The sequence below is a fragment of the Fonsecaea multimorphosa genome, assembly GCF_000836435.1.
Source record: "Fonsecaea multimorphosa CBS 102226 unplaced genomic scaffold supercont1.1, whole genome shotgun sequence".
Classification (NCBI taxonomy): domain Eukaryota; kingdom Fungi; phylum Ascomycota; class Eurotiomycetes; order Chaetothyriales; family Herpotrichiellaceae; genus Fonsecaea; species Fonsecaea multimorphosa.
In genome coordinates, this window is record NW_015971635.1 from 1,984,667 (window position 1) to 2,010,898 (window position 26,232).

The 26,232-nt window shown below is 51.7% G+C and overlaps 8 protein-coding genes across 8 annotated transcripts; 6 read left to right on the plus strand and 2 right to left on the minus strand.

Moving 5' to 3' along the window:
* Positions 1-1,187: 1,187 nt before the first annotated feature.
* On the minus strand, positions 1,188-2,575 carry Z520_00737 (uncharacterized protein; the record flags this gene model as incomplete). Its single annotated transcript, XM_016771257.1, has 3 exons — positions 1,188-1,541; positions 1,591-2,460; positions 2,525-2,575. 3 exons carry the CDS (start codon positions 2,573-2,575, stop codon positions 1,188-1,190), a joined length of 1,275 nt encoding a protein of 424 aa, XP_016638167.1.
* A 962-nt stretch (positions 2,576-3,537) lies between these two features.
* Z520_00738 (uncharacterized protein) lies at positions 3,538-6,048 on the plus strand (the record flags this gene model as incomplete). Its single annotated transcript, XM_016771258.1, has 2 exons — positions 3,538-3,680; positions 3,738-6,048. The coding sequence occupies 2 exons, from the start codon at positions 3,538-3,540 to the stop codon at positions 6,046-6,048; spliced, it is 2,454 nt and encodes an 817-aa protein (XP_016638168.1).
* A 10,060-nt stretch (positions 6,049-16,108) lies between these two features.
* Positions 16,109-17,203, plus strand: Z520_00739 (uncharacterized protein; the record flags this gene model as incomplete). The annotated part of the gene is made up of 1 exon (XM_016771259.1): positions 16,109-17,203. One exon carries the CDS (start codon positions 16,109-16,111, stop codon positions 17,201-17,203), a length of 1,095 nt encoding a protein of 364 aa, XP_016638169.1.
* Positions 17,204-17,976: 773 nt separating this feature from the next.
* Z520_00740 (uncharacterized protein) lies at positions 17,977-18,822 on the plus strand (the record flags this gene model as incomplete). Its single annotated transcript, XM_016771260.1, has 1 exon — positions 17,977-18,822. The coding sequence occupies one exon, from the start codon at positions 17,977-17,979 to the stop codon at positions 18,820-18,822; it is 846 nt and encodes a 281-aa protein (XP_016638170.1).
* A 318-nt stretch (positions 18,823-19,140) lies between these two features.
* Positions 19,141-21,072, plus strand: Z520_00741 (uncharacterized protein; the record flags this gene model as incomplete). The annotated part of the gene is made up of 1 exon (XM_016771261.1): positions 19,141-21,072. The coding sequence occupies one exon, from the start codon at positions 19,141-19,143 to the stop codon at positions 21,070-21,072; it is 1,932 nt and encodes a 643-aa protein (XP_016638171.1).
* Positions 21,073-21,659: 587 nt separating this feature from the next.
* Z520_00742 (uncharacterized protein) lies at positions 21,660-23,370 on the plus strand (the record flags this gene model as incomplete). Its single annotated transcript, XM_016771262.1, has 4 exons — positions 21,660-21,725; positions 21,783-21,830; positions 21,890-23,115; positions 23,172-23,370. The coding sequence occupies 4 exons, from the start codon at positions 21,660-21,662 to the stop codon at positions 23,368-23,370; spliced, it is 1,539 nt and encodes a 512-aa protein (XP_016638172.1).
* An 858-nt stretch (positions 23,371-24,228) lies between these two features.
* Positions 24,229-25,035, plus strand: Z520_00743 (uncharacterized protein; the record flags this gene model as incomplete). Its single annotated transcript, XM_016771263.1, has 1 exon — positions 24,229-25,035. One exon carries the CDS (start codon positions 24,229-24,231, stop codon positions 25,033-25,035), a length of 807 nt encoding a protein of 268 aa, XP_016638173.1.
* A 492-nt stretch (positions 25,036-25,527) lies between these two features.
* Z520_00744 (uncharacterized protein) lies at positions 25,528-25,927 on the minus strand (the record flags this gene model as incomplete). Its single annotated transcript, XM_016771264.1, has 3 exons — positions 25,528-25,595; positions 25,676-25,762; positions 25,897-25,927. 3 exons carry the CDS (start codon positions 25,925-25,927, stop codon positions 25,528-25,530), a joined length of 186 nt encoding a protein of 61 aa, XP_016638174.1.
* Between the last annotated feature and the right edge of the window lie 305 nt (positions 25,928-26,232).

The window sequence follows — 26,232 nt, forward strand, 5'->3', positions numbered from 1 at the left end:
CTTGGAGGGAAGCAAGGCGAAATCAACTCGCCTGTCACAATATCTGAATGGGGGGTGCTCTCAACACACGATTCAAAGGGCTGCAATCATGCTGCGGATGGGAAGTCTCCTTTCGACCCATCCACTGAACCCTACACCTCCTTTTTTGGATGCGCACCCGCCGCAGGAGTACAACACCTCCAATCTATACACGTTATGTATCTTTTGTACAGTACCACGCCAAGCTCGAGTATAAAGAGAGACCGAAAACGGGATAGAGAGATACAGACAAGGCGTCTCCGTCTTGAATTGAATAATGTACCAAGTCGTTTCCCTATGCTCCAGGTTTCCTTCCCTCCATGCCATGAATAATAATACCAGGCAGTCCATTCCAACTCATTTCTTTACAGTGCAGGACGGGACAAGACGAGAAACATATCTCGTTCCTCAAGGCCATAAAAGCCTTTTCGAGCCATCCCTCCAATGCGTAAGTAACCCAATCCCTGATTCTGATTCCCCAGCCCAACCGACTCACCAACGCCTCGGATGCAAAACATATGAAGGGCTAAAAAGGTGCTCTCCAAACAGACCCAGTGTCCCTTCGTTCGCATTGATGGAAAGGAGGTTTGGTAATCGTCCGCTCTCTCAACAGGTGTCTCGTAGTATGTAAGGTACCGAGGGTGTTGACCATCTGTCCTGGTGGAGCAAAATCCTCTTCGCCAGAGAGGAACAATTCCGATGTGTACGAGGCTGCGAACGGTGTCCGGGGGTAAAGAAGGGGCTGGGTGCGCCATATTGATGCTTCAACGTCTCTGGGAGAAGGAAAACTGGCCCGCTACACGGAGGAATTCCCAAGATGCAGCAAGCAGTGGTCCACAGCTTGATTTCCTCTTAGTGACCGCTCACCCGGAGTTCTCCAGCTTTGAACTCCTTTCAGGCTTTTTGTACCAATCCTCATCCTCATCCTGGTCGAGTCCGCTTTCATGCCACTCCGCAAGGCGCTCCGCCCACGAAAGCAACTTGCGTCTCGTCCAGGGAATTCTCATCAAGATAATCGTCAAGACTGATCCAGCGCTAAACGTTAAGCATGCATATTTGAAAATCTCCCATGACAGAGAAACACCTGAATCCGATGCATTCTGCTTGTCGCCGTTACCATTTCCATTTCCATTATTGTTGCTCGGGCTTCCGACACTACCGGCGGTTAGTCATACCTGAGCTTCCCATCCGTCAGGCTTCTTAAGCTTGTTGAGGTCAAAAAATCGAGAGGTACAGCTGTAGCCTTTCCAGTCGAAATTGTCGTTCGGGTTGCAGTGGCAGCGAAGTTTCAATCGGACGTCTTCTCCCGTTGGGCAATGTGTAAAAGGGACATGATAGTAGGCGATATCGTTGAAAAAGTGGATCTCATCCTTCCTCAGAAGTAGACCAGCAGCGATGGAATGCACTGGAGCATCACCCCAACGTTCGTAGAAGAACCCACCGTCTTTGTCGAGGGTTTCGAAGAAGTCAATGTAAGGCTTAGACCGGAGCCAGTCGAGGTTACCGATCTCAAAGTTTGACCACTACCAAATATTAGAAATGGAAAGGCAAACGATTTCTTGGGGTACTCACAAAATGGCATTTGTTGTAGGTGTCACCTCCGTCGTCACTCAAAAATCCCATTGAGTTATCAGGTGAGATGTGTTCAGGATGCGCCTTGATGAACTTCTTTGTGCTATCCCACAGCGTCGGGATAGTCTCGACGTATTCGTAAAGACTCAAGACGAAGCTGTACTTTTTCTTGTTGTCTTTCATGTACCGGAAAGGATCATAATGGATATCGCAGAACAACTCGACGCTGGGTTCCACTCGCCAGTAGTACTCGAATTGTTGGAGCAGAGGGTGACGAAAGAAGAAACCTGACTCGAACCGGCACATGTGTCGATAACTGACCGAGTCGCCATAGATGATCTTCCTCCGGCGCATGTCTTCCCGGACAGCCTCAGCCTTCTTCTGGTCGATCCAAGGCGGGAATGACCAGTGTTCGACGGGGATTTCGCCATAGTGTGTCTTGCCCGAGACAAGGGATGTTGTGACCTTTTTGAACGTCTCATCAAAGGGCTTGTCGTTCAAGAAGACCCAGTCATAGTTGTAGTTCCTGTTGAATCGGTCTTCGACTTGTCTGATTGAGCGAGCAATCTCCCAGATATCGGTGTTTCTTGCCAGAGTCACAAAGGTCGCATTGACTCGTTCGCCTGGAGCGGGGGGCGAGAGTTCCGAAGGAACAGTAGAAATAACATTGGGAGTTGTTGTTTCTTCGGATTGTGAGGTCTCGGCAACAGAAGTGGTTTGCGGGAGATGAATGGAATCATCGATATCGGTGGCGACCGGGCTCGTCTTGGACTCTCCAGGTCGTTCCCATGAAAAGGCGGTACCCGAGGTCAGTGGTTGGGCATAGGAGGGGAGTGACGAGGTGGAAATAAAGTAGATGATGGTGATTCCCTGTTCACGTCAAGTCAATATGCAATGTCTCAGACCTGGGCTCATCGGATTCCGTGTAACTCACAAAAACAGCAAACAGTATATAACGAAGATATCTCCCCGAACCAGTTGCCATCTTGGACGAGGAATCGGCCGTATTATTAAGGTATGAGGAAGCGAACTAGGGTGCTGACTGTAGTCGTGTTGGCAGTAGAGACTGAATATACGAGTAAGGCTCGAGGAGGAAGATCGGCGGCCACCAACGGAGCGATCAGGACATGAGGCCTAGTCGGCGAAGTGAAACTGAGTGACCCAACACTGAGACGAAAACAAAAGGTGGGAAAGAGTTTGGGAACAAAGAAATCTCGTCATTCAGAGCCGTGAAGGTGTTAAAGGAGTGAAGCAGGTCGAGGAAACATTTCAATTCGCAAAAGGGAGAGCCGCAGGACGACGCGCAAGCCCCGAGACAACGTGTTGCAGGAAACTTTTGTGCCTTGATAGAAAGGGAACGCCTCAATTCCAGTTTAGCAGCAGTCGGCCACATGGGGCTGAATACGTGGGCTGCTTTTTTGGTAGCTGGCCCCCTGGGCGCTGGGACTCGGGTAACGGGATGGCTTGCGTGCCCGCCTAACAGGCTAGGCGCGGGCAGATTGTGGGCAGTTTAGGCGGGAAGGGGTCCCTGAAGGGTGCAACTAGAGGTTAGAGGCTTAGCATCAAAGACACCACCAATCGCCAGAGCTCGCCCGTTCGAGACAAGCCTGCGTCACCGATTGCAGTTAGCTGTCCATCCCATCGTCACCTGCCGTTTACGAGATCCATACTGCACATCCCACAATCCATCAACACGAGCACCTCGCCATTCAGAATACTATCGTTTGATCATTGACCTGTATACAAGTGGGAATCTGTTTGCCATATTCCCCGGCCCATATCATAGTATCCTTGATTCGCCTTTTTTCCTCTCTCTCTTCTGGATCATGCGAAGAGGCAGTGCGCTTTGGTCCCTGTCGAGAAAAGAGGTGGATTGCAGCGGGGTGAAAATCACAAAACCAGACTCCTGAATCTGATCAGTTCAACCTCACTTAGAGGTCTGCTCCCATGTCTTTCTTTGGATTCGACACCTCCCTCCCCAGGGACAAGCCTGAGGGCGCAGGCAAGGGTATTTTTGAACACACAAACCCCTTCACCGAAGTCGCAAAAGCTAGGAAATTGCAGGCCTTTCAAGACAACCAGGACGACATGTAAGTGTCTCGACCTTTGCAAGTAAGACTTCACGTTTCTAAGCTGTCTTTTTTCAGTCTCGACTTTGAAGATACCTACGATGGGCTAGGCGATCAACTCGAGGAGGCCGGCGATGATTTCAACGATGATACCTTTGGTGGCGGCGCCGAAGGCGCAACCGGTCAGGGCTCAGTGGGAAAAGATTATGACTTTTTTGGAAAAACGGCACAAGTTTCAAATGTCATCAATGAAGAGAATATGCGCTACACCTTGCAACACCCTCACCAACCAGCAGCGCCCGCGCAGCCCGCAAAGGTCAGAAGGACCGGTTATGAGAAATATCAAGATCCGGGTTACATTCCAGATATTCAGGCAAAATCTGGGGCTTGGGGCACAAAGTCAAGCACAGCCGCTCCTCCAACTGGCGAGAACCGCATCAGTACAGCTCGCAGCCCTGCTCCAGCCTTGCCTTCTGCTCGTGCGCCCTCACCTCCACCGGCACCCATGTCGCAACCTCCAATGATGACCCTTGAACAGGTTGAGGCGGCCATTCTTGCCCAATCTCAAGCGAGGCAGTCACAGCTTCCATTCCCTCAACCTCTGCCATATCCATTCCCAACTCAGCCAATGCATTCACAATCTCCTCAGCACTATCCGGCCATGGGACCTCCTCCCGGCATGCCAACTCAGCCTCAACCACAACCTCCTCTCGATGGTCCTAGGAGCCACAATCGCATGCCCTCACAGCCACGTGCTCCTCAGCAACCTCAGCAGCCTCTCCAGATTCTGCAGAATCCAAATAGGGCCCGTCATTCACCCCAGCCAAGCCTTGACAGGTCTCAACACATCCCAGCACTCGGACCCCAAGGACCCGGTGCCATGCCGATCATAACTCATCCTCAACAGCTAATGGAACTGTCTGAAGAACAGCGACGAGCGTATCTGGAAGAAGACGCCAAAAGAGCAAAGAGAAATCACAAGATCTTCCTACTTTCCAAGGGAAATGGCTTAATGACGCCCCAGGACAAGAATTTCATCACTCGAATCCAGCTTCAGCAATTGGTAGCGGCCACGGGTAGTTCGGTGGACTCAAATCCTGAAGCTGCTCTCAATGAAGATTTCTACTACCAGGTCTATAGCCAAATCCGCGGCGCTCCAAGACAACATCCTACTCAGCCATTGGGCCACTTTGCGCAGACCTATCTGTTCCAGACGGGTACTCGTGTGGGTGGCAGACGCCAACAGATCAACGGAGACAACCACATGCAGAGAATGCAGCAACAAGTTCAGCGTGCCGTTGAGGCTGCCAAGCTTAAACCCAAGAATAAGCAGCTGATCATTGAAGGTAGCTTGGGTAAAATATCATTCAGCAATGCAAAGACGCCGAAACCTTTGCTCAACATCAAGAGGCAGGAGGGCACTGACTCCCGGCCAACAAGTGCCAGAAAGGGAGACGGCGTAACTGCAAGTGACCGCAAAACGATTCTGAAGAACATCGAAGCGGTGTATGCGACCTTGATGCGCATGGAGGATCATGAACGACAAATGCCACCCCCGCCCACTGAGGGCGATGCAGATTCCATTCAGGCCCATCTGGAATGGCGACACAAGCAGCAGGAGCTCGGCAACACTCTATGGCAAGATCTCAAGGTTCTGGATCCTATAGTTCCGGGATCAACCATTCCTCACCCTTTCATTGCTTTTCTGTCATTTGCCAAAGGCAAGAAGGCTATTCCGCGTGTCTTCCATCAGATTGATCAGGACAAAAGACTGACCATCTTGACGATGGTTGTGGTCCACCTCGATCAGCTTGATGTGGTCAAGGACGCCCGCCCTGCACCTGGTGAATCACAGCCTCCGCCACTCGTGCGGGAAGAAATCGAGCTATTCTCACAAGCCGTGATGCCGTGCTTGTTATCTCATGTTAGCGAAGCACCCGTCAATATTATCACCGGATTGCTAGGACTTCTCATCGATCACACGAGCATCTCGGTTGTTGCACAAACCAAGATTGGGCTTGGTATGCTGACGATGCTGTTGACGCGCGCCGAGTTGGTGAAGGAGGCTGGGTCGGTCAGTGACCAGGATTGGCAACAATGGACCATGTTATACAGTCGCCTTTTTGATATGTTGGAGCCTCTTCTTGGTTCACTATTCCCTGGTCCGGTCAACTCTGGTGACGATATGTACGTTTGGCAATTTTTGGCTGCGATCGGCATATGCGCCAGCCCCGACCAACAACAGAGGCTGGTCATCGGTGTTAAAGACAGAGTCATGGAGACAGTTCTCCAAAGCAAGACATTACCAGCCGAAATGTCAAGCGTTCGACTCGGGAACGTCAACCTGTTCATGAGAGCCATCGGCCTTGATGTTGAGATGCTGGGTTGAAATGGAGGAGCACTGATGAAGCTATGTCAAGAAGGTGAATCTAACATCCTTTCACGGGAATTGACCGATAGGCAGGATAATTAATGGAGGAGCATGTCAATCGACCAAAATACAGCTGGCAAAGCCTGAAGTAACTCTGGAATTGGATGACAAAGTGGCCTACACGGACACATCTTTATTGGGCGTCAACCAGCCACTTCTACTCTGCTCACTCTGGTTGTGACATTTGATCTTAGTGCTGCGAGAGGCTTCTTCCTACACCTCTCGCCAAGCTACAACCGAATCAAAGCTGGTTTGCTTTCGCTGCTATCGCTCTTCTTCGTCTATCTTGCAGAGCTGTTGGTCTTTGTTTGCTCCGGTTGGGAAATTGAGCTTGTTCCCATGCTAATCACATTGTCACTCCAGTGGACTTGTTGCGAGTTGGGCGTTCGCCCTGTTGTTTTCCATCTTCCCCACTGACTCTCCAGCCCGGAGACGAGTCTGGTCACGCTGTGATTTCGTTCCCAAAGTCTTTCGATCTATTCATCCCCCTCGGCCTCCCGGAGAAAACTTGCTATTTCTTGCAATTCTGCAATCGAGAGAGTTCTTGCTGTATGTCGAGAACCTGGTTCCCCTTCCGTCTTGATCTTCTGCGACTCCTGTGTCACCGATTTTCTGCATTGGACGCTTCTCTTCTCTAGGTACTTCGGGGTATTTTCTCACTGCTGGACCTCTTAAGTTGAGGGTTGGCTTCTCGTCTTCGACCGCTCTCAGAGTCGCAAGCAGTATTCATTCCCCCAATAAACATGCACCCCCTGGCAACATCTCGAGCCTTATGTTTTCCACTTCGGAGTCTGTACGCTTTCCACCAACATGCTTATGGCATTCAATGTCCCGGCCGCGAATGAACTAGAGAAGGATATGATTCGAATATCGAGCGGAAGATTGATTGGTGTTTGTTCAATGAGGTTGGTGCTCCATGTAAAACCAGCAAAGGTCGAAACTCCAAGCGCCCACGACTCCCAGATGGGGAATTCCACCATAGCTCACCGCGTCTTCTACGGTGATAAAGGCTTCTACATACAGGTGGGTAGATGCTCCCATCTGGTATATGCACAGATCGGCTCTGAAGGGAAAGAGAAAATGGGGAACGAGGAAAGAGGGAAATGAAGACCAGGTCAGACGAAACTTCGAGGTGGACCGAGTCGTTGCACGAGGCTGGGCAAACAATGTTGTCACGCACCCAGGTGTCCAAGACCAAAGCCGCGTGAATGCCACACGCCCTTGGTTGTTTCTCTAGAGTGTCCCTATCCATGATAACTCATATATAGTGGCAGGTCGATAAGGAGAAGAGACGCCTGGAAGGGACACGGGTTCAGACAATTTGGAGCACTCCAGCAGTATCCTTGACGAGTACCGAGTATACTTATGTGCTCATTGTTGGAATCCGAGGCTCTCACCATTACCCAGAGTGCCTTCAGAGCGTCTCTTGTCAAGACTGCGGAAATGGTCTCCCATGGACTAGATGGACCTTGAAACCTGGGACAGGGTGAGAAGGTGACTTGACTGTGATTGCGATTGCAATTGCGGTTGCGGTTGCGATAGTGGATTGTGACTGTGCGAGAACCACCCACCAATGTCGCCGTGACAAATGTTCTGAGAGGGATGAAAGCTTTCGACTCTGTTAGAGCGGCATGATTCATATCTTGTGCCGTCCCATGCCATGAATCCTCCCTTTCAAACGGGAGTTGAATACAAAGAAAAGACGCGAGGAGCGAGATTCGAGTAGAAAGCAAAAAGGAGGCAAAAGCGTATACTCCATCAAGGACGGCCTTCGAACAACTCAACCGCTGTCTTCTTTCAAACAAAATCCCTAGTGGAAAAAGGTGGTATATAATTCGCATTTGCATGTTATTCTCCCGCAATCGACCACAGGATATGGAGAACAGGGCTTCCCGTTCGCTCAGCCGTACTTAAGCCATATGCCGGTCAATTAGTACCACCGTGGGTGACCAGGTGGGAATCCTGGCTGTTGATTGTTTTTGGTCTTCTTTTCTTTTTATGAAATGAATAATTTCTTTTTGGACCTTTTGTGGTTGAAGGGATTTTGAGACAGAGTCCTTGGTATCTACGTAGTGGTTGGGTCGATATCAGGCTGCGTTAGCACTCGCGGCTGGGGCGGTTGGTTGTGGGGAATGAATGGTGCTAGGCAGTAATCGAAGGTGCCGGGCAAGTGGGAACATGTTGGACCTTCGTTTTCTCTCTCGCATGTGATACCTGTCAATGAGCGGGGTAAACGTTCTAGATGTACCCCCAGCGTCCAGTGTCGCTGGGGCAATGGACGGCACAGCAGGCCAATTCCCTAAGGGCGGTCAATGTTAGTGGTCATGATAAGCGGCACCAATTTGCACAGAACCCCGAGTGAAACTGTCTGGTGAGGTGAGCCTGGGTTTTCTTCTGCCGTTCCTTGACGTCAAGAACACCGCATAATCACCAGGGTCCCTCACATACCCTCGCCTGAACCATGAATCAACGGGGATGATGGTCATGATGATGGCGAACAACGAGCCGGGTCAGCCGGTATACTCAATCGACGCGTAGCCGGCGCTTCCATTCAAGAAGGTAAGTCTAGGGTAGGAGATCACGATCAAGGGAACCCAAAGCGGTGAAATGCAAAGAGCATGCTGTGGGTAGTCCAAACATCGCCAAACAACCCTGCTCGCATGGCATCTTGCCACCTGATTGACATTGAATTGAAAAGGGAAGCTACTGGGTGGTGGCAAACAACTAGGCGGACAAACGGTCTTGTGGGAAGACTGCCTGACTGAGTGACTGAGCCGATCATGCATTTCGACACGGGTCAAGAGGCCGGGTAGTGAGCCGAAGAAGACAAAAAGGATGTAGTAGAAAGCATCAAAAGCATCTGTCAAAGACTGGCAGGAATATGTCCGCAGAAGCTAGGGTAGCAATTGGCCTTGGGGGAAATGCTGGGCATGAATTTGCCAGGAGAGCAGCGTTTCCGAACAAGTCAACCAGTTAGCAGGATCGAGGCAGTCGAGCAAATAAGACTTGCTCAGCACAAAATTCATGGTCCGCCGACACCTGCAGGCTGTCCACAGTAGGTCTGTTCAAGATGCTCTATGCGAGCCATGTGCTTGGCCGCATTGATCAGCCTGTACAGTGGAAGAGTCTGCGATGCTCGGTAAACAGACTGCCTCATTCAATGGCAAATCTTTGCCTTGCGTGGCTTCGGGACATGAAAATGTGCAAAATAGAGCAGCCCGATTGAGTTCCTGGGCATTCTCAAGAAGGAAAAGCGATCGAGCATCAATCCCAAGATCGTTCTGTTTTCGAGGTTGAGCACGTAAATTTGCCTGTGTCAGATGCCTTGCCACTGAAGTTAGTAACGAAGCTTTCTGTCAATGCAGATACGTGGTCGTTTGACCCGACTGTCGCTGTGTCAAATAAGAAAGCTTGAAGTGCTGGGATCTTTTGTCGTCGCTGCAAGAACTTTTTGGACGGGTTGGAATTTAACTCCCTTACAGGAGCACCAAGGCGATGGATGATCCAGCCTGTCAAGAGCTGGTGCATCAGCTCATCCTTTCCTATCCTGGCGGTCTCGGTTGATCAGACTTGTCCCCATGATTAGACTGGACCAAGGGATGATGCCTGGTAGGATGTGATCGACGAACGGACAGGAACTAGTTAGGCTGAGATGTGCAAGAGGTGCCTCCGGCGGGGCCAGAACAACCATCCTGCATCCTCCAAAATTGCTCGTGCGTGCTCGTGTTAGGGCAACAAACCTGTGTACTATTAGTAGTAGGCCCACCGTATGCAGCCAGGCTGTGGGATGGATGGCCAGGCTGACTTGACAAGGACTTGTCTTTGTTGCCCTTGACCTGTCCTCGTGCCTACTGTGTGCCGGCGGTCATGGCTTGCTGTTGCCACTGCAGAGATTCGAGTTAGTGCATTTGTGTTTGGTGCTAGAAACTCAACGCACTTCAACAACCCCTACTGCGAGTTTTCCCACCGGCCGGATCCTCCGTAATCACGCCTCGGTTCCACCATTCGACCAACGTCATCACTCCCATCCTCTGTTGACACATGTCCTCATTTAGATTTGCCGCAGACCACACAGGTATACGAGACATCGACTTCCGTGGGCTTCTGTTCTCGGTGCCTGTGAGGAGAGCCAAGAGACAGGAGGATTGAGTCGAGTCAATCCCTAAATTTGACCTAGAATCCACAAGGGGCGGAGGACTCCGCCCGGCTATCGGAAATGTCTGAGGAGAAGAATTCTGTCGGAGAGAGGGTCATGGGTTGGATCAACTGCATTTTCAGCAAAAGCCTCTAGCGAGGACTTGATAGGCAGAAAACTCATCTCGCAACAGCAAGAGCTCCCCCTAACTAGAGTTTGCAACGAGAAGCCAGCAGGGCTGCAACCACACAATGAACATCATGCATGTGGGTGCTGCAGAAGAAAACTAATCAAGTTTAAGCGTGGCATGAATGGAGACGGGGTCCCCTGCAAGAGCAGGCAGCATGACGCGAACCCATGGTTGCTCCCAACTCTTCCGTTCATGATCGAGATGAAAACAGCATACGTGTCTCAGTGTTACAGACGGCGTATCGAGTCAAGAATTGGAGAAAAAGGCCAGCCCTCGGGGATCCTGCGAACAAGACCGTGGTGGCGTACTAGGTAGTCTCACACGCGCACACCCAAACCACAGTAATCTTGCGAGCTGCCGAAAAACTTTTTTAATTGTGAATCCGGCGGACCGAAAACGAGGTTGTACTGTGCCTAGGTGTTATGGAGTCGTGGCACAGTTACTTAGGGTCGGTAGGTGGGCCTGCCCATCAGTCCTGAATTCTCCTCAGGGCTCTTTTGGCGCGTTTGCATTTCGATTGGTCCGTCAGAATTAATGTCCCTTGGGATGTGCCCAAATCTGATCCGTGCGATGCCGTGCGTGTACACCCCGGTCCTGATCCACTCTGGCCTGTGCAAAACTGGGGGTCGGCTGGAGATGTGACAGGCCGGATGATAAGGTCTCGACGTCGCCTTCTGAACCGTCAGCAACTCGGGGCTTGAGGCTATTTTGTTGGCGGACACAACTATCAACTGATGTCCGAACTAGGATCGACTTGGATGCAGAACTGCGAGGCTAATTGTCTCAACACTGCAAGGGAGCCACGGAAGACAGTCCGTCGTTGCGGCGTACGAATCCTTTCTTAGCCTTAAACGAGGATAGTGATGATGATAGGGGCACAGATCGTGCGAACTGAGAACGTGGACAGTGGAGTTAGAGTATCCGGGAGGCCTATTAGTGTGGATCGTTAGTAGCGCTGGACCCCAGGTTCCCTCTTCCCTGAAGCATCCTTGTGGAACATCTGGAACTCCGTACAAGTATGTATTCCGTACGAGCTACAGCCATCTTCTTGCCGCTGATGTTGTACTTGGTATCCACCAAGGTCGAACAGATGTAGGGGTGGCCTGGGCCAGATCTGAGCGCTGTAAATCCTGTCATCGTTGAGTGGCGACCAGGCTCTCTTGTCCAAGTCGCCAAGACCTGATGGTCGCTGAAGGTGCTTCTGACGAGTGCGACGCACTACTACTAGGCTGAGACCTGTGATTTCGCATCCTAGAAGAGGCAATGGTAGCAAGGGTGGTCATGATGACACCACGGATCTACCTGAGAGGGACGGAAATGGGTCCCGCTCACATTATCGTCGCAGTGCGTTCAATGCGCGTCCCGACTACCGGATCAGGGCGAGATAAAGGGGCGAGGTTTGGCCCCTAGGAGACCAATCGAGTAGCTCCTAGTATCGCTTTGGGGCGTCAATACAGAGTAACTATACTCCGAACTCTACCTGGGTACATACCTCATCGTTTTGCACAGTACGGTATACGGTAGCTTGGCGCCATCTCCGAAATGAACCACAACTGACTCTGGAGCGTGTGCAAGCCCTTCAGTACCTGTTGCCGGTCCTGTATGATTTACCCACCACCTTTGTGAGAGGTTGCTCGCGCTCATGACTGTTTTCTCATGCCGGCAATTCCGTCCACATCGTCCTCCGTCTGTGAGGGGCACACGGATGGGCACAAGAAAGTCGGCAGCTAGCCGATCGACTTTCCCAAGTCACCCTGTGTTCGGCACGTAGCATGCGAGCAGGGCTCAGGGGATGTCGCTCGGCATCTTTGGACTTGTCTCATTTGCACCCAAGTGGACGGGAAAATAGGAATCGTAGGCTCGAAGCGAGGTAACGTGGCGCGCGCCTTGCCAGCAAGCCACTAGGAACCTTTGGGTGTCAGAAGAGCAGTGTGAGGGGGTGTTGTTCGCCGCTGGGAGGCTGTCAGCCTTTTGGCCTGAAGCTTACCATTACGCAGCAAACTGGTCAGACAGTGGAGACCAGCGCTGTTGCAGCCACTGATGACGCTTCCACCCAAGAGCGACACTGCCAAAATTGTGCTCGGGATTTAGGATTGCTAAGGAGCCCCATGTCACTTCGTATCGAATTTGTAAGGGCGAGTCAGGACCCGTCGTGCTCCCAAATCACCGATTGTGTGACGGTCATCGACAAGGAGCCTGCGGATCACACACGCACTTCCAGAATGATGCACCTATCAAGCAGGAGCCTTCAACGTTGATCGATTCCCATAGCTCTTGTTGCCGAAGCAATCAGTCTGGCCAGAAGGGAAAGGGTCGTTTCACCGACAAGTAAATGTTTGATTTGGAGGACGATCGGCAGGAAGAATGGAGAGTGGACGATTGACGGAGGACTGGAGTCAGCTGCCTTTGGCGGTCTGCACTTAGAGTCGAGCCTGAAAGAAGATCCGAAGACTGTGGAGTTTGCCATTGGTCAGTCCACGAGTACCGAGTAGTCAAGGGAGAATTAGGGTTTTACAACAATCTTGATCAAGCAAGCAGGGAAGACAAGGCAGGCAGACAGGTCAATGTCGGGTCGACAAAGGCGATGGAGTAAGGTCTTCTGATGCTATTCGGGGAGAGCGACCGACTCCACACAGGCGTAAGGAGAGAAGCGGCTGATGTGAAAGGGGATTGGAAGAGGTGGGTGCACCCAGAGGCGCGATGCAGGTCCCGAGTCAGAGGAAAACATCGCAGATTTTTCGAGATTCGACTTTCTCCGTTCGGCATTGATGGGGGAACAATGGACCAATACGAAGGGATAAACGACTCGACACAAGCACTAAGGTCTGGTCTACTCGTAGGCGACACTAGGTACGAGTCACCTGTAAAATCCGAGGGGAAATAGCTACGCCTAGTTAAGCCATTACCCCATTGAAGGCGCCTAGATGGAGACTGCCTTAACTAGCAGGGCTATTCATCCTCCGTGCGAGCACCGAGGACATGATTTCATTCAAGAATTGCGTCTTGTTGGGCGTGCCCCCTTCCCTCGCCTGCGCCCTTCCTCACAGCATGATTCCATACCTACGAGGTCCTCCGTAGGTATTCTCGCGAGCATCGTCCCTTGATCCCATTCCCTCTCTACGCGATCTCGTCCACCCAAGCCACTCCTTCCTAGGTACTGAGGGTTTCTTTCGTACCATCACAAAATCTCCGGTGAACCAACTCCTTCGTAGTTTCGGCTACCCAATGGCATTGCTGGGAAAAGCACCGACCGCCTTCAAGGCAGCTGATCCTGTTTTAAAGTTGGCCATGCAGTTTGCCGTGTGCCGGTGATCCACGCCGGACAAGGGGTCACAGTCGCAGACTCGCAGCTTCAAGCCGGGCCCGGCCTGGGCCTGGAAGCTGGGGCTGTGGACTAGGTTGTGGGCTGTGGGCTGCATCATGCACAGACGCATTCACACCGTCAACTTCTTTTTTGCGCGTTTCTCGCTCATTCCATCCTTGTCTAAGCCGAGTAGCTGGGCAGCCTGTACGAGCAATCGCTCCAGAGGACAACCTGGAAGTAGTAAGACGGGCTCGAAACTGCCCATCCTTCCCCCATTAGGCCTGGTTGCCCGCCCCCGTTTGGCTTTTTGCCGCTCTCTTACCTGATGCCTTGGTGACCTGGCGCCCCGATACTCCCTGCTAATGCCTGCTACGAGTAAATGCCTGCTCGTACAGCGCCTCAGTGCTAACGTACTTGGAGAATCGTCCCGGGTGTTCACGGGGCCGCCACTCAACCTGCTCACGCCCTCTGTGAATCTGTGCCAACTGCGCAATTCCCCCCTTGACCCTTGTCAACCCAACTTTGCATGTACGGGTAATTGATCCCTGTTATTCTTATTCTCGCAGTTCCATCACATCTCCATTGCAAAGGCCCCAGCTTCCCAAGTGCGCGTTCCCGGTCTCCACCCCACATGGCAGCCCCCTCGGCCCGTTTTTTTTCTTTGTTTGACCCTCCGAGTCTTGTGCTCTCTGGACCGTGTCTCTCTTTTCTCACTTGCCATGTCGGCGCCATGCTCTTCTCCATTTCCTGAATGCGCCCATCGTCCCATACACCCTCGACCCTGGTTCTGACTCATGGGGATTTTTCTCGATTTGCTTCCACCCTGCCCAGTTTCCACTCCACTAATTTCAGAAACCCTTCCCGACCCGATGGATAGGCGGCTAACAGTGCTAAGCTTGAACTCAGCAGGCTATTGACCCAAGCTCCCGCCCCAGCCAAACTTCTCCCTCGTCCTCCTACCTTGCTTGAGCTGCCTCGCGATCATCCTCCTCAAGCCCAACCTAGTCCATTTTACGAGAGGCGATTGTGCGGCACCGCAAGAGCTGGGCTTTACGAGACTTCAAAACATCCCTGCTGCACTACGGGTGAAAACGAGGATGGACGAGTGTTACGCCAGCTTTGGCGATTCAATTGTGACCATCCACCTCTCACCAATTTCTGGCCCCTTCAGAAACCTGTATCAACGCCAAACCATGCATCCCTGCGGCCTCTACGAGACTACGGCCCTCCTGCCTGTTTGGCTTTTCTCTCAAACACGCACAATTCAGGAATGCAACCGCGTCATCCCGTGTCCGCCGGCCGCGTTTCCTTTCTAACCTCATGCTTCCACCTGGCATTGGCTGTACAATACGCATGAGACGGTGTTTCTGGCCACCTCCGCTCTTTTCCCCTCGCTGTTTCCCGTGTCTGACCAGGTTCACGCTGAGCCACCTCAAACCCTATCTTCGGAATGATTCTGGCGCTGGTATGACACTCGTACAGTGCCCACCCACCAGCAAACTTGGCGCTAAAAGAATAGCCTCCTTTGATACTTGTCCACCTTGACCTCACTTCTGACCTCCACTTACGGGTATGGCTCGTGGCTCTTTACACGACTCTGACAAGCTTTGGTTCCAGGCTGCTGTGAATTCCCTCCTGGGTGCCTCCTGCACAGCAGTCAAATCTGTCATCCTGTCAATGCCATCCAATCCTTTGCGGCCCACCTTTCTCGCACTCTTACCGTTTCCTCGGTCGACGAGCTCCCTTGCCGTTCTGCATTCCTTTCCCTCTGTGGGACTGATTTCCTTTCAGATCGCCGTCGGCCATGGCCCATCAGACTGACGCAAATATGCGCAGCAGTGCGCTGCTTATGGCTGGCCAGCCGGCCGAGCCTGGCTTTTCCCGATTTCCACCATTACACTCCCTTTTGCCCCGGTTTCCACATCCTACGCTATCGCAGCCGCCCGTTTTCCTTGATGCATCTCGCCTGATCGCTTCCCCTTGGTCCCAACCCTGGATAAACCCACTGTAAGTCTGTGACCCGCCAATAAACCCCGTCCCCTGCTGGTAGCCTAGTACTCCGTACCTGTCCTGGAGTCATGTTCGTCATGCTTTGGCTTTGCGCCTCTCCCTCGCCAAACCCTGGCCCTGGGTCAAACTATTCCACCCTCGTAAAACCCTGACCCATATACTCTTGTATTGACTAATTCTGGCTGCTGCAAGCAGTAGCCAGAGTCTCCTCGCTGCAACTGATGTACCAATTTAATCTTGCCTTGTCTCCCTTTGGGACCATATCCACTATCGACTTGGCCCTTGTCCCGAGTCCGTTTGTCCCCTCGATCGATAGATATGGACTGTTGGCACCACCCAAGTCTTTCACTTCTCTCTGTCCGCCAACAGCGTTTTGAACATGGATGCCCTTCAGCAATACCACTGTTCTCCTCCCGAAACGACTTACAACCCTGCCATCTCAGCCAATGTGTCCTCTTACTTTGTCCGGCCCAACAAAGTCGTCAAACCGAGCAGCAGGAATAGCAGTCCACGGATATTGGGACGAAGGAAAACCATGACTGCAGCCGCTGCTTCATCGAGAACTAGGTCTGTCGTCGACCATCTCCGCTCCCGCACACAGTGGCAGAACACAGAGATGCCTCGCTCTCGACCTGTCAGTTGGCATCCGAACTCTTTCGAGGCCTTGAACTCGACATTCAACCCGGTTGACAATGAGCTGGACTTGTCTACATGGGATTTCTCGACGGCCCAAGTCCACGGCCTCGTAACGCCTATCTCTTATCAGGCCATGAACGAGCCCCAGATCCGAGAGCCCTTCACGCCGCTCGATGAGCTGCCAACCCATGATCCGGGTTCAGTATATGAGAGTCAACCTTACCTCGAATCCATGTGGCTCGGCCAGGGACAGGTCAAATCAAACTCAAATCCCTTTGCGCTCTATTCTCAACAATCCTTCGTGCAACCAGTGTGGGGTTTCAACCAACCCGTCATGGCGCCGAATGTACAAACGGCTCCCTCCTCCCCGGATTGCCTCCCATTGCAGAACTTCGGGCTTGACACATTATCCCTCGGCAACAGCGACTCGAATTTGAAGGATGACTCCGAGGAATTGGTCGCCATGGGTTTGTACGATTCACCCGCTGAAGTCCAGTCATCAAGTCTGCTCTTCGACGGCTCTGCAGGCTCAGCAAGAAAGGGATTGAAGCTGGAAGAGTCCTTTGAACCTGTGGAACAGGAGGAAGAAGACGAAGAAGACGCCGATACAGAGGATGCCGAAGAAGATGAGGCGGGCCAGCAGGACGCTCAGCACGATGAAGATGGTGGTGGCAACTTGTGGAATACCTCTGACGAGTATGAGGCCCCTTCTATCGCGGATCACTTGACATTCGGGATGCAAGCACAGCCAGATTCGCTGGCTATGAAATATCTTTCGACTCTGAGGCAGCTGAACAGCGCCTATTACCCTTCTGGCCATTCTTACGGTTGGGCCTGAAATTGACGACTTGACGACAGCTATGACCAGTTACTTAGCAAGAGGCGTGGGTTGGGATGGCATACTTGCAGCGTTCACACACTGTCCTTATATAGCCATGATACCCCTATGTGACGACCTTTTGGAAGGATCACCAGGCCTGTGTACAAATTAGATAACTAGGCACCTTGAAGACATCATATTTGACTCAAGGGAATACATTACTGCCATCGGTGGAAGGCACAGACACGCCTTGAAATTGAATAGAAGGTATTCTCATTTTTTGTCGTGGCCTTCATTTTCAGCAACAAGTGCATTCGTACCTTACGAATAGATCTTGCAGCGGTTCATGAGATGTGCTTGATTGTCGGCCAATAGAAGCAGGGCACATGCATGAGACCCACTTTGGCTCCATTGGTGCTGTGTCATTGGTTTGAGACACCAAAGTCACGTGTACGCGCAAACACCCGAGCGCCGCACCAAACTCGTTATCTCAGATCATGTCTGGGTTTTCCCTCTGTTGCATCACTTGACGGGCTCTTACCCGGAGGATCAACCAGAAACCGTTGAGCACGAGCCTGCATGGAGGTCGCGCCCTCTGACTGCACCATCCCATTGCACCCTTCCTGTCGCTTCGATATCACCTTGCTCAACAAATCTTAGTTGATCACGACCTGATCCTATCAAACCTCATTCGACTCCAAACCCGGGCGTGAGCCGACAACCCGATTGCCAAATCGCCAACCTCCTATCAAATCTCGTATCTGCTAGGGCCCAAAAGCTTTCTCAGCACCATGGCTTTGCAGTTTCCACCCTGGCGACACGACTCTGAGTTAGCCATGGTCCGAGACTGGTTCTTTCCGAAACAGGCGAAACAGGAATTATACTCAACCGTGTTATGCCACACTTCGCGAGACCTGAGGCAGCGTGCTATTGACAGGGTCAGCCTCTGGCTGTTCAAGGCCGGTCAACTACCTCCCGCGCTGGTAGCCACGGCAAGCTTGACCGATGCTTTGATCCACGATGAACAAAGGAGGTCGTTATCCGGTACCGCCATCTCAGAGCTGGCCATGCAGAGCATATATGCCATGGCATTTGCGAGGTTTGTCAATGGATTCGTTGACCGTGATGTCGCTCGTTCATATGCTGCTGAAATGGCTCGGGATAATACTCCTGAGGGAGAAGAGGTCCCTCGAATCTCAATAAGTGCTGCCAAAGGTGAAAGCTCCATGTATGCTCACGCCGCCACGATCGGGATGCCCCAGAACTTCGTTGATCTCCGTCACCAAGTCACGCACGCTGACATACCCAATCTGGTGTATCTGAGAAAAATGACAGAGCTAGCTCTGGACTGGATCTGGGAGAGGTGGTGGGTCAAGAATGTAACTGGCGACCCGGAACGCGCATTAAGGGAGCTAGAAGATAGGCGGCGGATATCACGAGAGGCGAGAAATGGCGCAGAATCGAGCAAGGACGACTCTACTAACATGGCCGACGCCTCTGACAGCCATGGTCAGACTCTGCCAATGAAGGCCACATTAGGGTTGAGTACAGCACAGAACGAATCTGACTTCTCCTCCCCTGCAGGTAGTAGAAATGCACCGAAACGCAAATCTACAGCTTTAGAGGACAATAATTAGATATGATTCTTGCAGTCCCGAATTTGTATTGTTTCTACCAAGATATGCAGCACATTCCCCTGTTGTAGCAGTGGAAGGAAACCTCATCTTAATGTGCCAAGCCTTCCCGATATGTGAGCGTGCAAAGTAATACAAACATCAATTTACTCGTCATCCGAAAAGCAGCCTTGTCATGATCACACGGAACCGATTCGCCTCTCCCTCGAATCTCTTGACAAAGAGCGAAGCGCTTCCTACTGTCACCGATGGGAAAACATCTACCAAATCCACACCCCGCCTGCATCTTCTCCGTCCCCTTCTCGCGTTCCCTCGTTCGACATGAACAACCTCCCGGTTAGGGCAAACGAGAGCCCATTTTACGACAGGCCCTCTGACCATCAGATCACCTCCTACCCGACCGAGACCAAGATCATTTCTACACTTGCTTTGTTGCTTCTAGGATATTATGCTCTGTCATTTTTGGATGCCTGGCCTTCGACGATCAAAAGAGCCGTCTACGAATTCGCCGTCTACATAACCCCTGGCCCCCTGATCTACGCTCTGCAGTACGGCATGGTTCGCCTGGGCCGCCTGAGCCCGGAGGAAGCAAATTTCATCAAAGCAAACTTTGGAGATATGGTTGCAAAACAGGAGGCTTTCCAGAAGATACTGGGACAACCACAGCTGCCGCTTGCACTTCGGAAGGTTAGGAGTTTGTCCGGCTCATACATGCCATTGGTACACGGAACTGGACCTCCTGGTCTAGGAAACTGGGACAACTCTTGCTATCAAAACAGCGTGCTGCAGGGTTTGGCATCTTTACCAGCCTTCATTGAATATTTAGAGCAGAGCATGGAATGCTGTGACAGATACGACGCCACTGCACCTACACACCGAGCTTTGGTGGCCTTTCTTGAACAGTTATCTGATCCGAACTCTCCGACTACCGTCCTTTGGACTCCCAAGATCCTCAAATCTATGGACAGCTGGCAACAGCAGGATGCCCAGGAATATTTCTCACGTGTTCTCGACGCGGTCGAAAAGGAGGCCAACCAATACGTCCACAAGATGAAACGCTCTACAATTGCAGGTCTAGAGTGCCTCAGGACACTCGAGAAGAAGAGTCCAATAACGGATGCCCACGGGGACGAGCAGGTCCAATGTTCGTGGACCAGCAGGATTCGGGGTCAACCAGCAGCAAGTTTGAGGGAAAGCGGATTGCGGAATCCTGTGGACGGCATGACTGCACAATGTCTCGAATGCATGATTTGTGGCTTCACTGAGGGTCTGTCCTTGACGCAATTCAACTGCTTGACCTTAAATCTGGGTTTGCAAGGGGCTTGTGATGTTGCGACGTTGCTCGATGAGTATACAGCACCAGAGGAAGTTGAGGGGGTCGAATGTGAGAATTGCACAAAGTTGGCACATGGAGAGGCAGACACCACAGAAGACGAGGACAAGAAATCAGAGCGAGCCGACGTCGAGCCAAAGAAGAAGAAAAAGTCAGTTCTGCGGACCAAGGCAAAGCAAATCACGGTTGGGCGGCTGCCCAAAGATTTGGTTCTTCACATCAACCGCAGTATTTTCGATAACTACGGAAACCAGCTAAAAAACACCGCTCAAGTCCGAGCGCCTCCCAGATTGCATTTCTTGAGCCGATGGTGTGCTCCCTTGGACAAGAACGATAACTCGGTCGAAGCCGTCTACGAGCTGAAATGTGTCGTGACGCATTACGGCAGCCATCATGATGGTCACTATATTGCCCTGGGGAAACGAGATAAAGATTGGTATTCTTTCAACGACGAGCGCGTGACCAGGATTGCAGAAGAGGAGGTCCTCTCCCGCGGGAACGGATTCATGCTGTTCTACGAAGCTGTTGGCTCGCCACCACCTTCTCGGTCAGAACTGGAAATGCCAAAAGAGACGACTGCAACCAGTGCGAACCTGGAGGCGGTCATCAGTGAGATGAAAGATCATCTTGACCTAGGGCAGGGGGCTGAAATAGAGGAGCAGCCCATCAGACTGTTTGATGATGACGAAGTGGCCGAGTCGGAATCCGATATGACTCCCTCCAGCGAGACGTCCCAGGATTCCAACTCTGCTTCCTCCAAGAGCAGCTCGCCGGTCAAAACATCAGCAGAAGAGTTTGAGATGCAGAACGGCACCGTGAGAGTTCCCGTCATGGACTTCAAGACAGCGACCGACATGTCCAGTCATGTTGTCCAAGGTCCGTCCACCGGAGGAATAACGCCTGTCGTGCCGGTCCTCTGAGAATAGAGTTGGCAAATATTCCGCGGCAACGAAAATTATGAATTAACGAACAGAACCCTCAAAATATGATACCCAATGAAGACATGATTCAGCTACATAGTATGTATGTATTAACGTCTATCCAAGGTGCTTTGACAACACTGCGGCAAGCATCCCCCGTTTACCGAGAGGGCATAATTTTTAATTACACTGCAATATCTTTTCTCTATTTTGCTCTTCTGTCTTACTTCTCCTTAAATTCAGCTCAACTGTGTCCAGTTTATGCTCTCGAACTTTTCGATGGAAGAACCTACTTGTCTATACAAAGCCGTGGAGTTGGCGATGCTTTCCAAAAAGAGACCGGTTAGTCATCAATCCGGCTAGTCTGTATTACATAAACCTCATGGCGGGGATCATCAGCTCCTGCGACTCCTGCGACTCCTGCGTCATTGGATCACGGCCCCCAGGCACTTTTGCATCAATGAATTTGGCTAAACTTTCACCACGACACCGGCCCCCGTTGCTCGAATACAAGTGTGCGATCAATGAACTCGTAGAGCATATTCTCACGTCGACCATCTCTTTTTGTTTGTCTCCCAGTTTCCGCCATGGCCAACTCGAGGGATGTTCCTCAGGTGAGCCGCAGGATAAGTGAGGTTCTGCCCGAAGATGATGTATGTCTAGCCTCTCAAATCGAGAAGTGATGATACTGACAGCGGTGCTCGGAAAAGCGACACGATGGTTCTAGCAGTGAGGATGACTACAACAGGAAGATAGAAGTGAGTTTGCCAGTGTGTGTATTTCGAACTGCGCGACCTGACTCGTCTCTTTCGCCCAGGTCGTCTTCGACAATGAAGCTGTCCGCAGACGAAAATCCTCCACCGTACTTGCGGAAACTCCTGTAGTTGAGAAGCCGAAGAGGATTCAGGCAGAGCGCACCAAATCCCAGTGCTTGGTCCACAATCTGGTCGAGAAAAGCTCGTTCAGTCAACCCAAAGTCGAATCGAAGCTCGAACAGATCGACGAATTAGAGCCTGCGTCAAAGTTGGATGGCAATGGTCAGGATTCGGTTCAAGAGGACAACCGTGCGACAGAATCCCGCCTACTCACGAAGAAACAATTGAGTGACATGGCCATGAGCGTGAGAACAATGGCCAAGAGATTGAGTAGTTTAAAGGTCAAACTGAGGGTCAGGGCCATCTTTCTGCTCACCAAGATCTATGACAAGACATTGATTACCAAAACGAAAGAGGTGACGAGGTGGTTGCTTTCCAAGGACAGATCTGTACCTTACATTGTATATGTCGAGGACAGCTTGAAAGACAACCCGGCATTCGATGCTGAGGGTATTTGTGCCGAGGACCCTTCCTTTCGAGAGCGTCTGAGGTATTGGGATGCTGAACTGGCTCGGAGGCATCCACATACCTTTGACTTTGTGATCACACTGGGCGGTGACGGGACAGTCCTTTATGCGAGCTGGCTGTTCCAAAGAGTCGTACCACCTGTGCTATCCTTCGCACTAGGCTCATTGGGGTTCCTCACAAAATTTGACTTTGACAGCTATCAGCACATCCTCTCGCAGGCCCTTAAGGATGGTGTAACGATCAGTTTGAGATTGCGATTCGAAGGCACTGTTATGCGGTCCCACAAGCGAGTCGACGACGCAGAACATCGAGATATCGTGGAAGAACTGATCGGAGAGGAAGCCGATGATCGAAATACCCATAAACCGGACGCGACGTTTGAGATCCTGAACGATATCGTGGTTGACAGGGGCCCCAACCCGACAATGTCAACCATTGAACTTTTCGGAGATGAAGAACACCTTACGACTGTGCAAGCAGATGGGATTTGTGTCGCCACTCCCACCGGATCCACTGCGTACAATCTTGCTGCTGGGGGCTCACTATGCCATCCCGAGAATCCTGTTATTCTCGTCACAGCGATCTGCGCCCATACTCTGTCATTCAGACCGATTATCCTGCCCGACACTATTGTTCTTCGACTGGGTGTCCCCTTCGATGCACGGTCGAACTCGTGGGCAAGTTTTGACGGGCGGGAGAGGTAAGTACCCGTACTATGGCCGTGTATTGTCGAAGTCCGAACTAACCCGATGGCAGAATTGAGCTATTTCCAGGCGACTATGTGACCATATCGGCCTCTAGATATCCGTTTGCTAACGTCATGCCACCTGGGCGCCGAAGTGAAGATTGGGTAAACAGCATTTCCAGGACCTTACAGTGGAACTCCAGACAACGGCAAAAGGCGTTTCATGAATGGGACGGTAAAACGACGGTGAAAGAAGAATTCAAGGGATGATGGCGGCAAGACCAACCAACACCGAGATCCCAGACGACCAGTGCTGGTACAGATTAGCACGCAGTCTACGATTACGCTCACTGAGTTGATGGGCCTGGCCCAAGGGTTTGGGGCGCACAATAGTGTAGACGGATAAGAAACCTGATGAGGAGATGGGATGGGTATCGTCCTCAAGGGCTGGACCAGGCGGGACCACGCGAGACTCAATCTGATGCCATGAGTTTTCTGGGAGAACGCATGACGAAGAGAGCGACGAAACGCTTGTGATAGAGTTTTTATATCATGATACAGCATTTTGGGAGTGTGCGGCACAATGCTGCCGTGACGCTCGAGCAAGATAGCATGCCCAAGAAATAGGAAGAGGCTGTTGAATCATGGTGGCATGCTCTATTGTCCCAGATCATGCCCTTCTCTCTTTCCTCTGTCTGCCCTGACCTTGCCGAACTCCAGGCACGTTCGCCGGCTTGCTCCCCTATGACCATACTTAACCTGCAAGACCTAGCTCGTGGTACAAGAGGCTGTTCTGGGAGACAGCATGAATAGCTTAGAGTTATGTAGGCAGCGAGATGGATCCTAAGCCGGCTTCTTTGCCAGTTGTTCCTCAAAACAGACAGAGTATTGAGGAAATGAGGAAGGTTGTTGGTATGTGGATAGTATTGGAGGTCCTCTTAGGCTTCCGGGTTCACAGCCGCCGCTGGGTCGCTTGACAGGGAAGTCCACTTTCGCACATCCCGACACTATTGTCGATATCAGTGATCGCTTCTAAACAAGTTTACTTCACCAATTGACCAGTACGGGATCATAAGCGATCTACCTGTGCCCTTCGGTGCTGCTTCCAGCGCACTCGCCTCCGGGGTCATGGCTGCTGTTCCGCCATCCCTCACAAACTACACTCCTTCACACAGCGGCTCCCCCTCTCGACACCTCTCCCAATACTCTGCCTCATCCACGGTCGCCGGCACTCCTCTCCCAGACCGCACGTCCGGCACTCCCACCAGCATCACATCTACATCGACCTTACGTTACCCGTCAACCCGCAAAACCATCTATGACCGCAACCTCAACCGCTCTCGGAATGCCGAATTGTCGCGAGCCAGCTTCGCCTACCTGTTCATGGAGATGGTCGCGTATGCGCACAAGAGGGTGAAGGGGATACAGGATTTTGAGAAAAGACTGAACGAGCAAGGCTATCCGTTGGGGTTGAAGCTACTGGATCTGCTACTTTACCGGGCGTCACCGCTGGGAGGGTCGAGTTCGTCAAGTGGAGGGTCGTCGAGTGGCAGTTCCGGAGCGGGAGCGAGTCGACCGCTACGGCTGTTGCCTCTCTTGACGCTGTTGACGACCAAGCTTTATCCCTTGCTGTTCTCCCGTCCCGCCGACTCGCTCGAACAGTCCACGACGAATCCCGGAGAATACATGATCATAGACAACACCCCGCTCACGAACCAGTACATCTCAGTCCCCAAGGAGATGTCCCAACTGAGTGTGGCGGCGTACATTGCGGGAATCATCGAGGGGGTATGCGACGGTGCGGGCTTCTCTTGTAAGGCCAGTGCGCACAATACCGGCACGGAAGTGTGGCCCAATCGGACGGTATTTCTGATCAAGTTTGATGAAAGTGTGATGGAACGGGAGAAGGAGTTGGAGAGGCAGGGTGTCAAGTGAGGGAGCAATATCAAGGGCGATATTATCGCAGTGCTTCTCGAGACGAATACTATAGCGGAAGGAATGGGCTGGATGAACTATGGAAAGGATTGAAGAACAAACAGAACAGAGAAAAGAGCTCAGATTGGTTACCTGAGAGAACCAGGAGCTCAACTCGACGCATGCGGCATTTGCACCCCTGCATTCGTCGTCAAGGCCCTCAAATGTGCTTGAAGAGCTGGATTCGACAGATCATCTGGCACACGCCCCTTATCTACAGCAGAGCCTCCGCTGGTCTCCCGCCTATACCACCGCACTCCAATAACATGGTTCATCCCAGCCATCCTACCTCGAAAATTGTCCACCCGATGTTCTTACGACATTCACGGCACATTAGCTGCTCACGTCCCATCGGTCTCTCAGACGACATGAAGTGAACGTGTCTCCTCACTTCGGTGGGAGGGTAGGAACATGAGGACTCAATCCCAACTATGTGCCATAGGAAGTCTCTTCCTATCTGGCACCCCCTTGTGGCTGAGGAGGAGGAGTGTCGGGTCGAATGGGTTCGACTGTACGACCGTCTGTAAGGTCTGTCAGCATGGACACCTACCAGGACTGCAGGTGGTCCTGGAGCGAACCAAGAACACGGGATATTCCATACCATCACCTGTGCTATCGTCGATATCTATTGTGGGTGAGGGATCCGATGGTCTCGGTCGAGGTGGGCGGACAGTGCATGCTGGGTCTCCTAGTTGCTGAGTCAACGAACATAGATCGACCCGCTTTGACAAAGCACTCCCCGATCCAAAAGGGTAGGAACTCCCATCTCCTGTGATGGGAAAGGGATGAAGATGTCCATTGCAGAATCAAGTCAAGTCTTACCTGAAATGATCATCTTGACTTTCTCAGACATTGTTTCTGTGTTTTTGATATATGTTGGCTCGCTTCGAATGCTGGACTTGCTCTTCGCGCTCCTGTCTTTCAGATATGATGATATGATGATAGAGCGAGGATATCATGAACGAGAAGCAAGCAAAGCCGGAAAGCAGAAGAAGATCAAGGAGAGATATTTATATCCCTACGAGGGCGAGGCGTGGAGAGGGGAGGAGGGGTGGGTGTTTGTGTGTGTGTGTGCAAACGCCAGTCTGTTTCCCATCCCACACTCTCGTCTCTGTCAAACGTCCGTTGGCAAACCGTCTGGGGTGTCTCTCGTCTCAC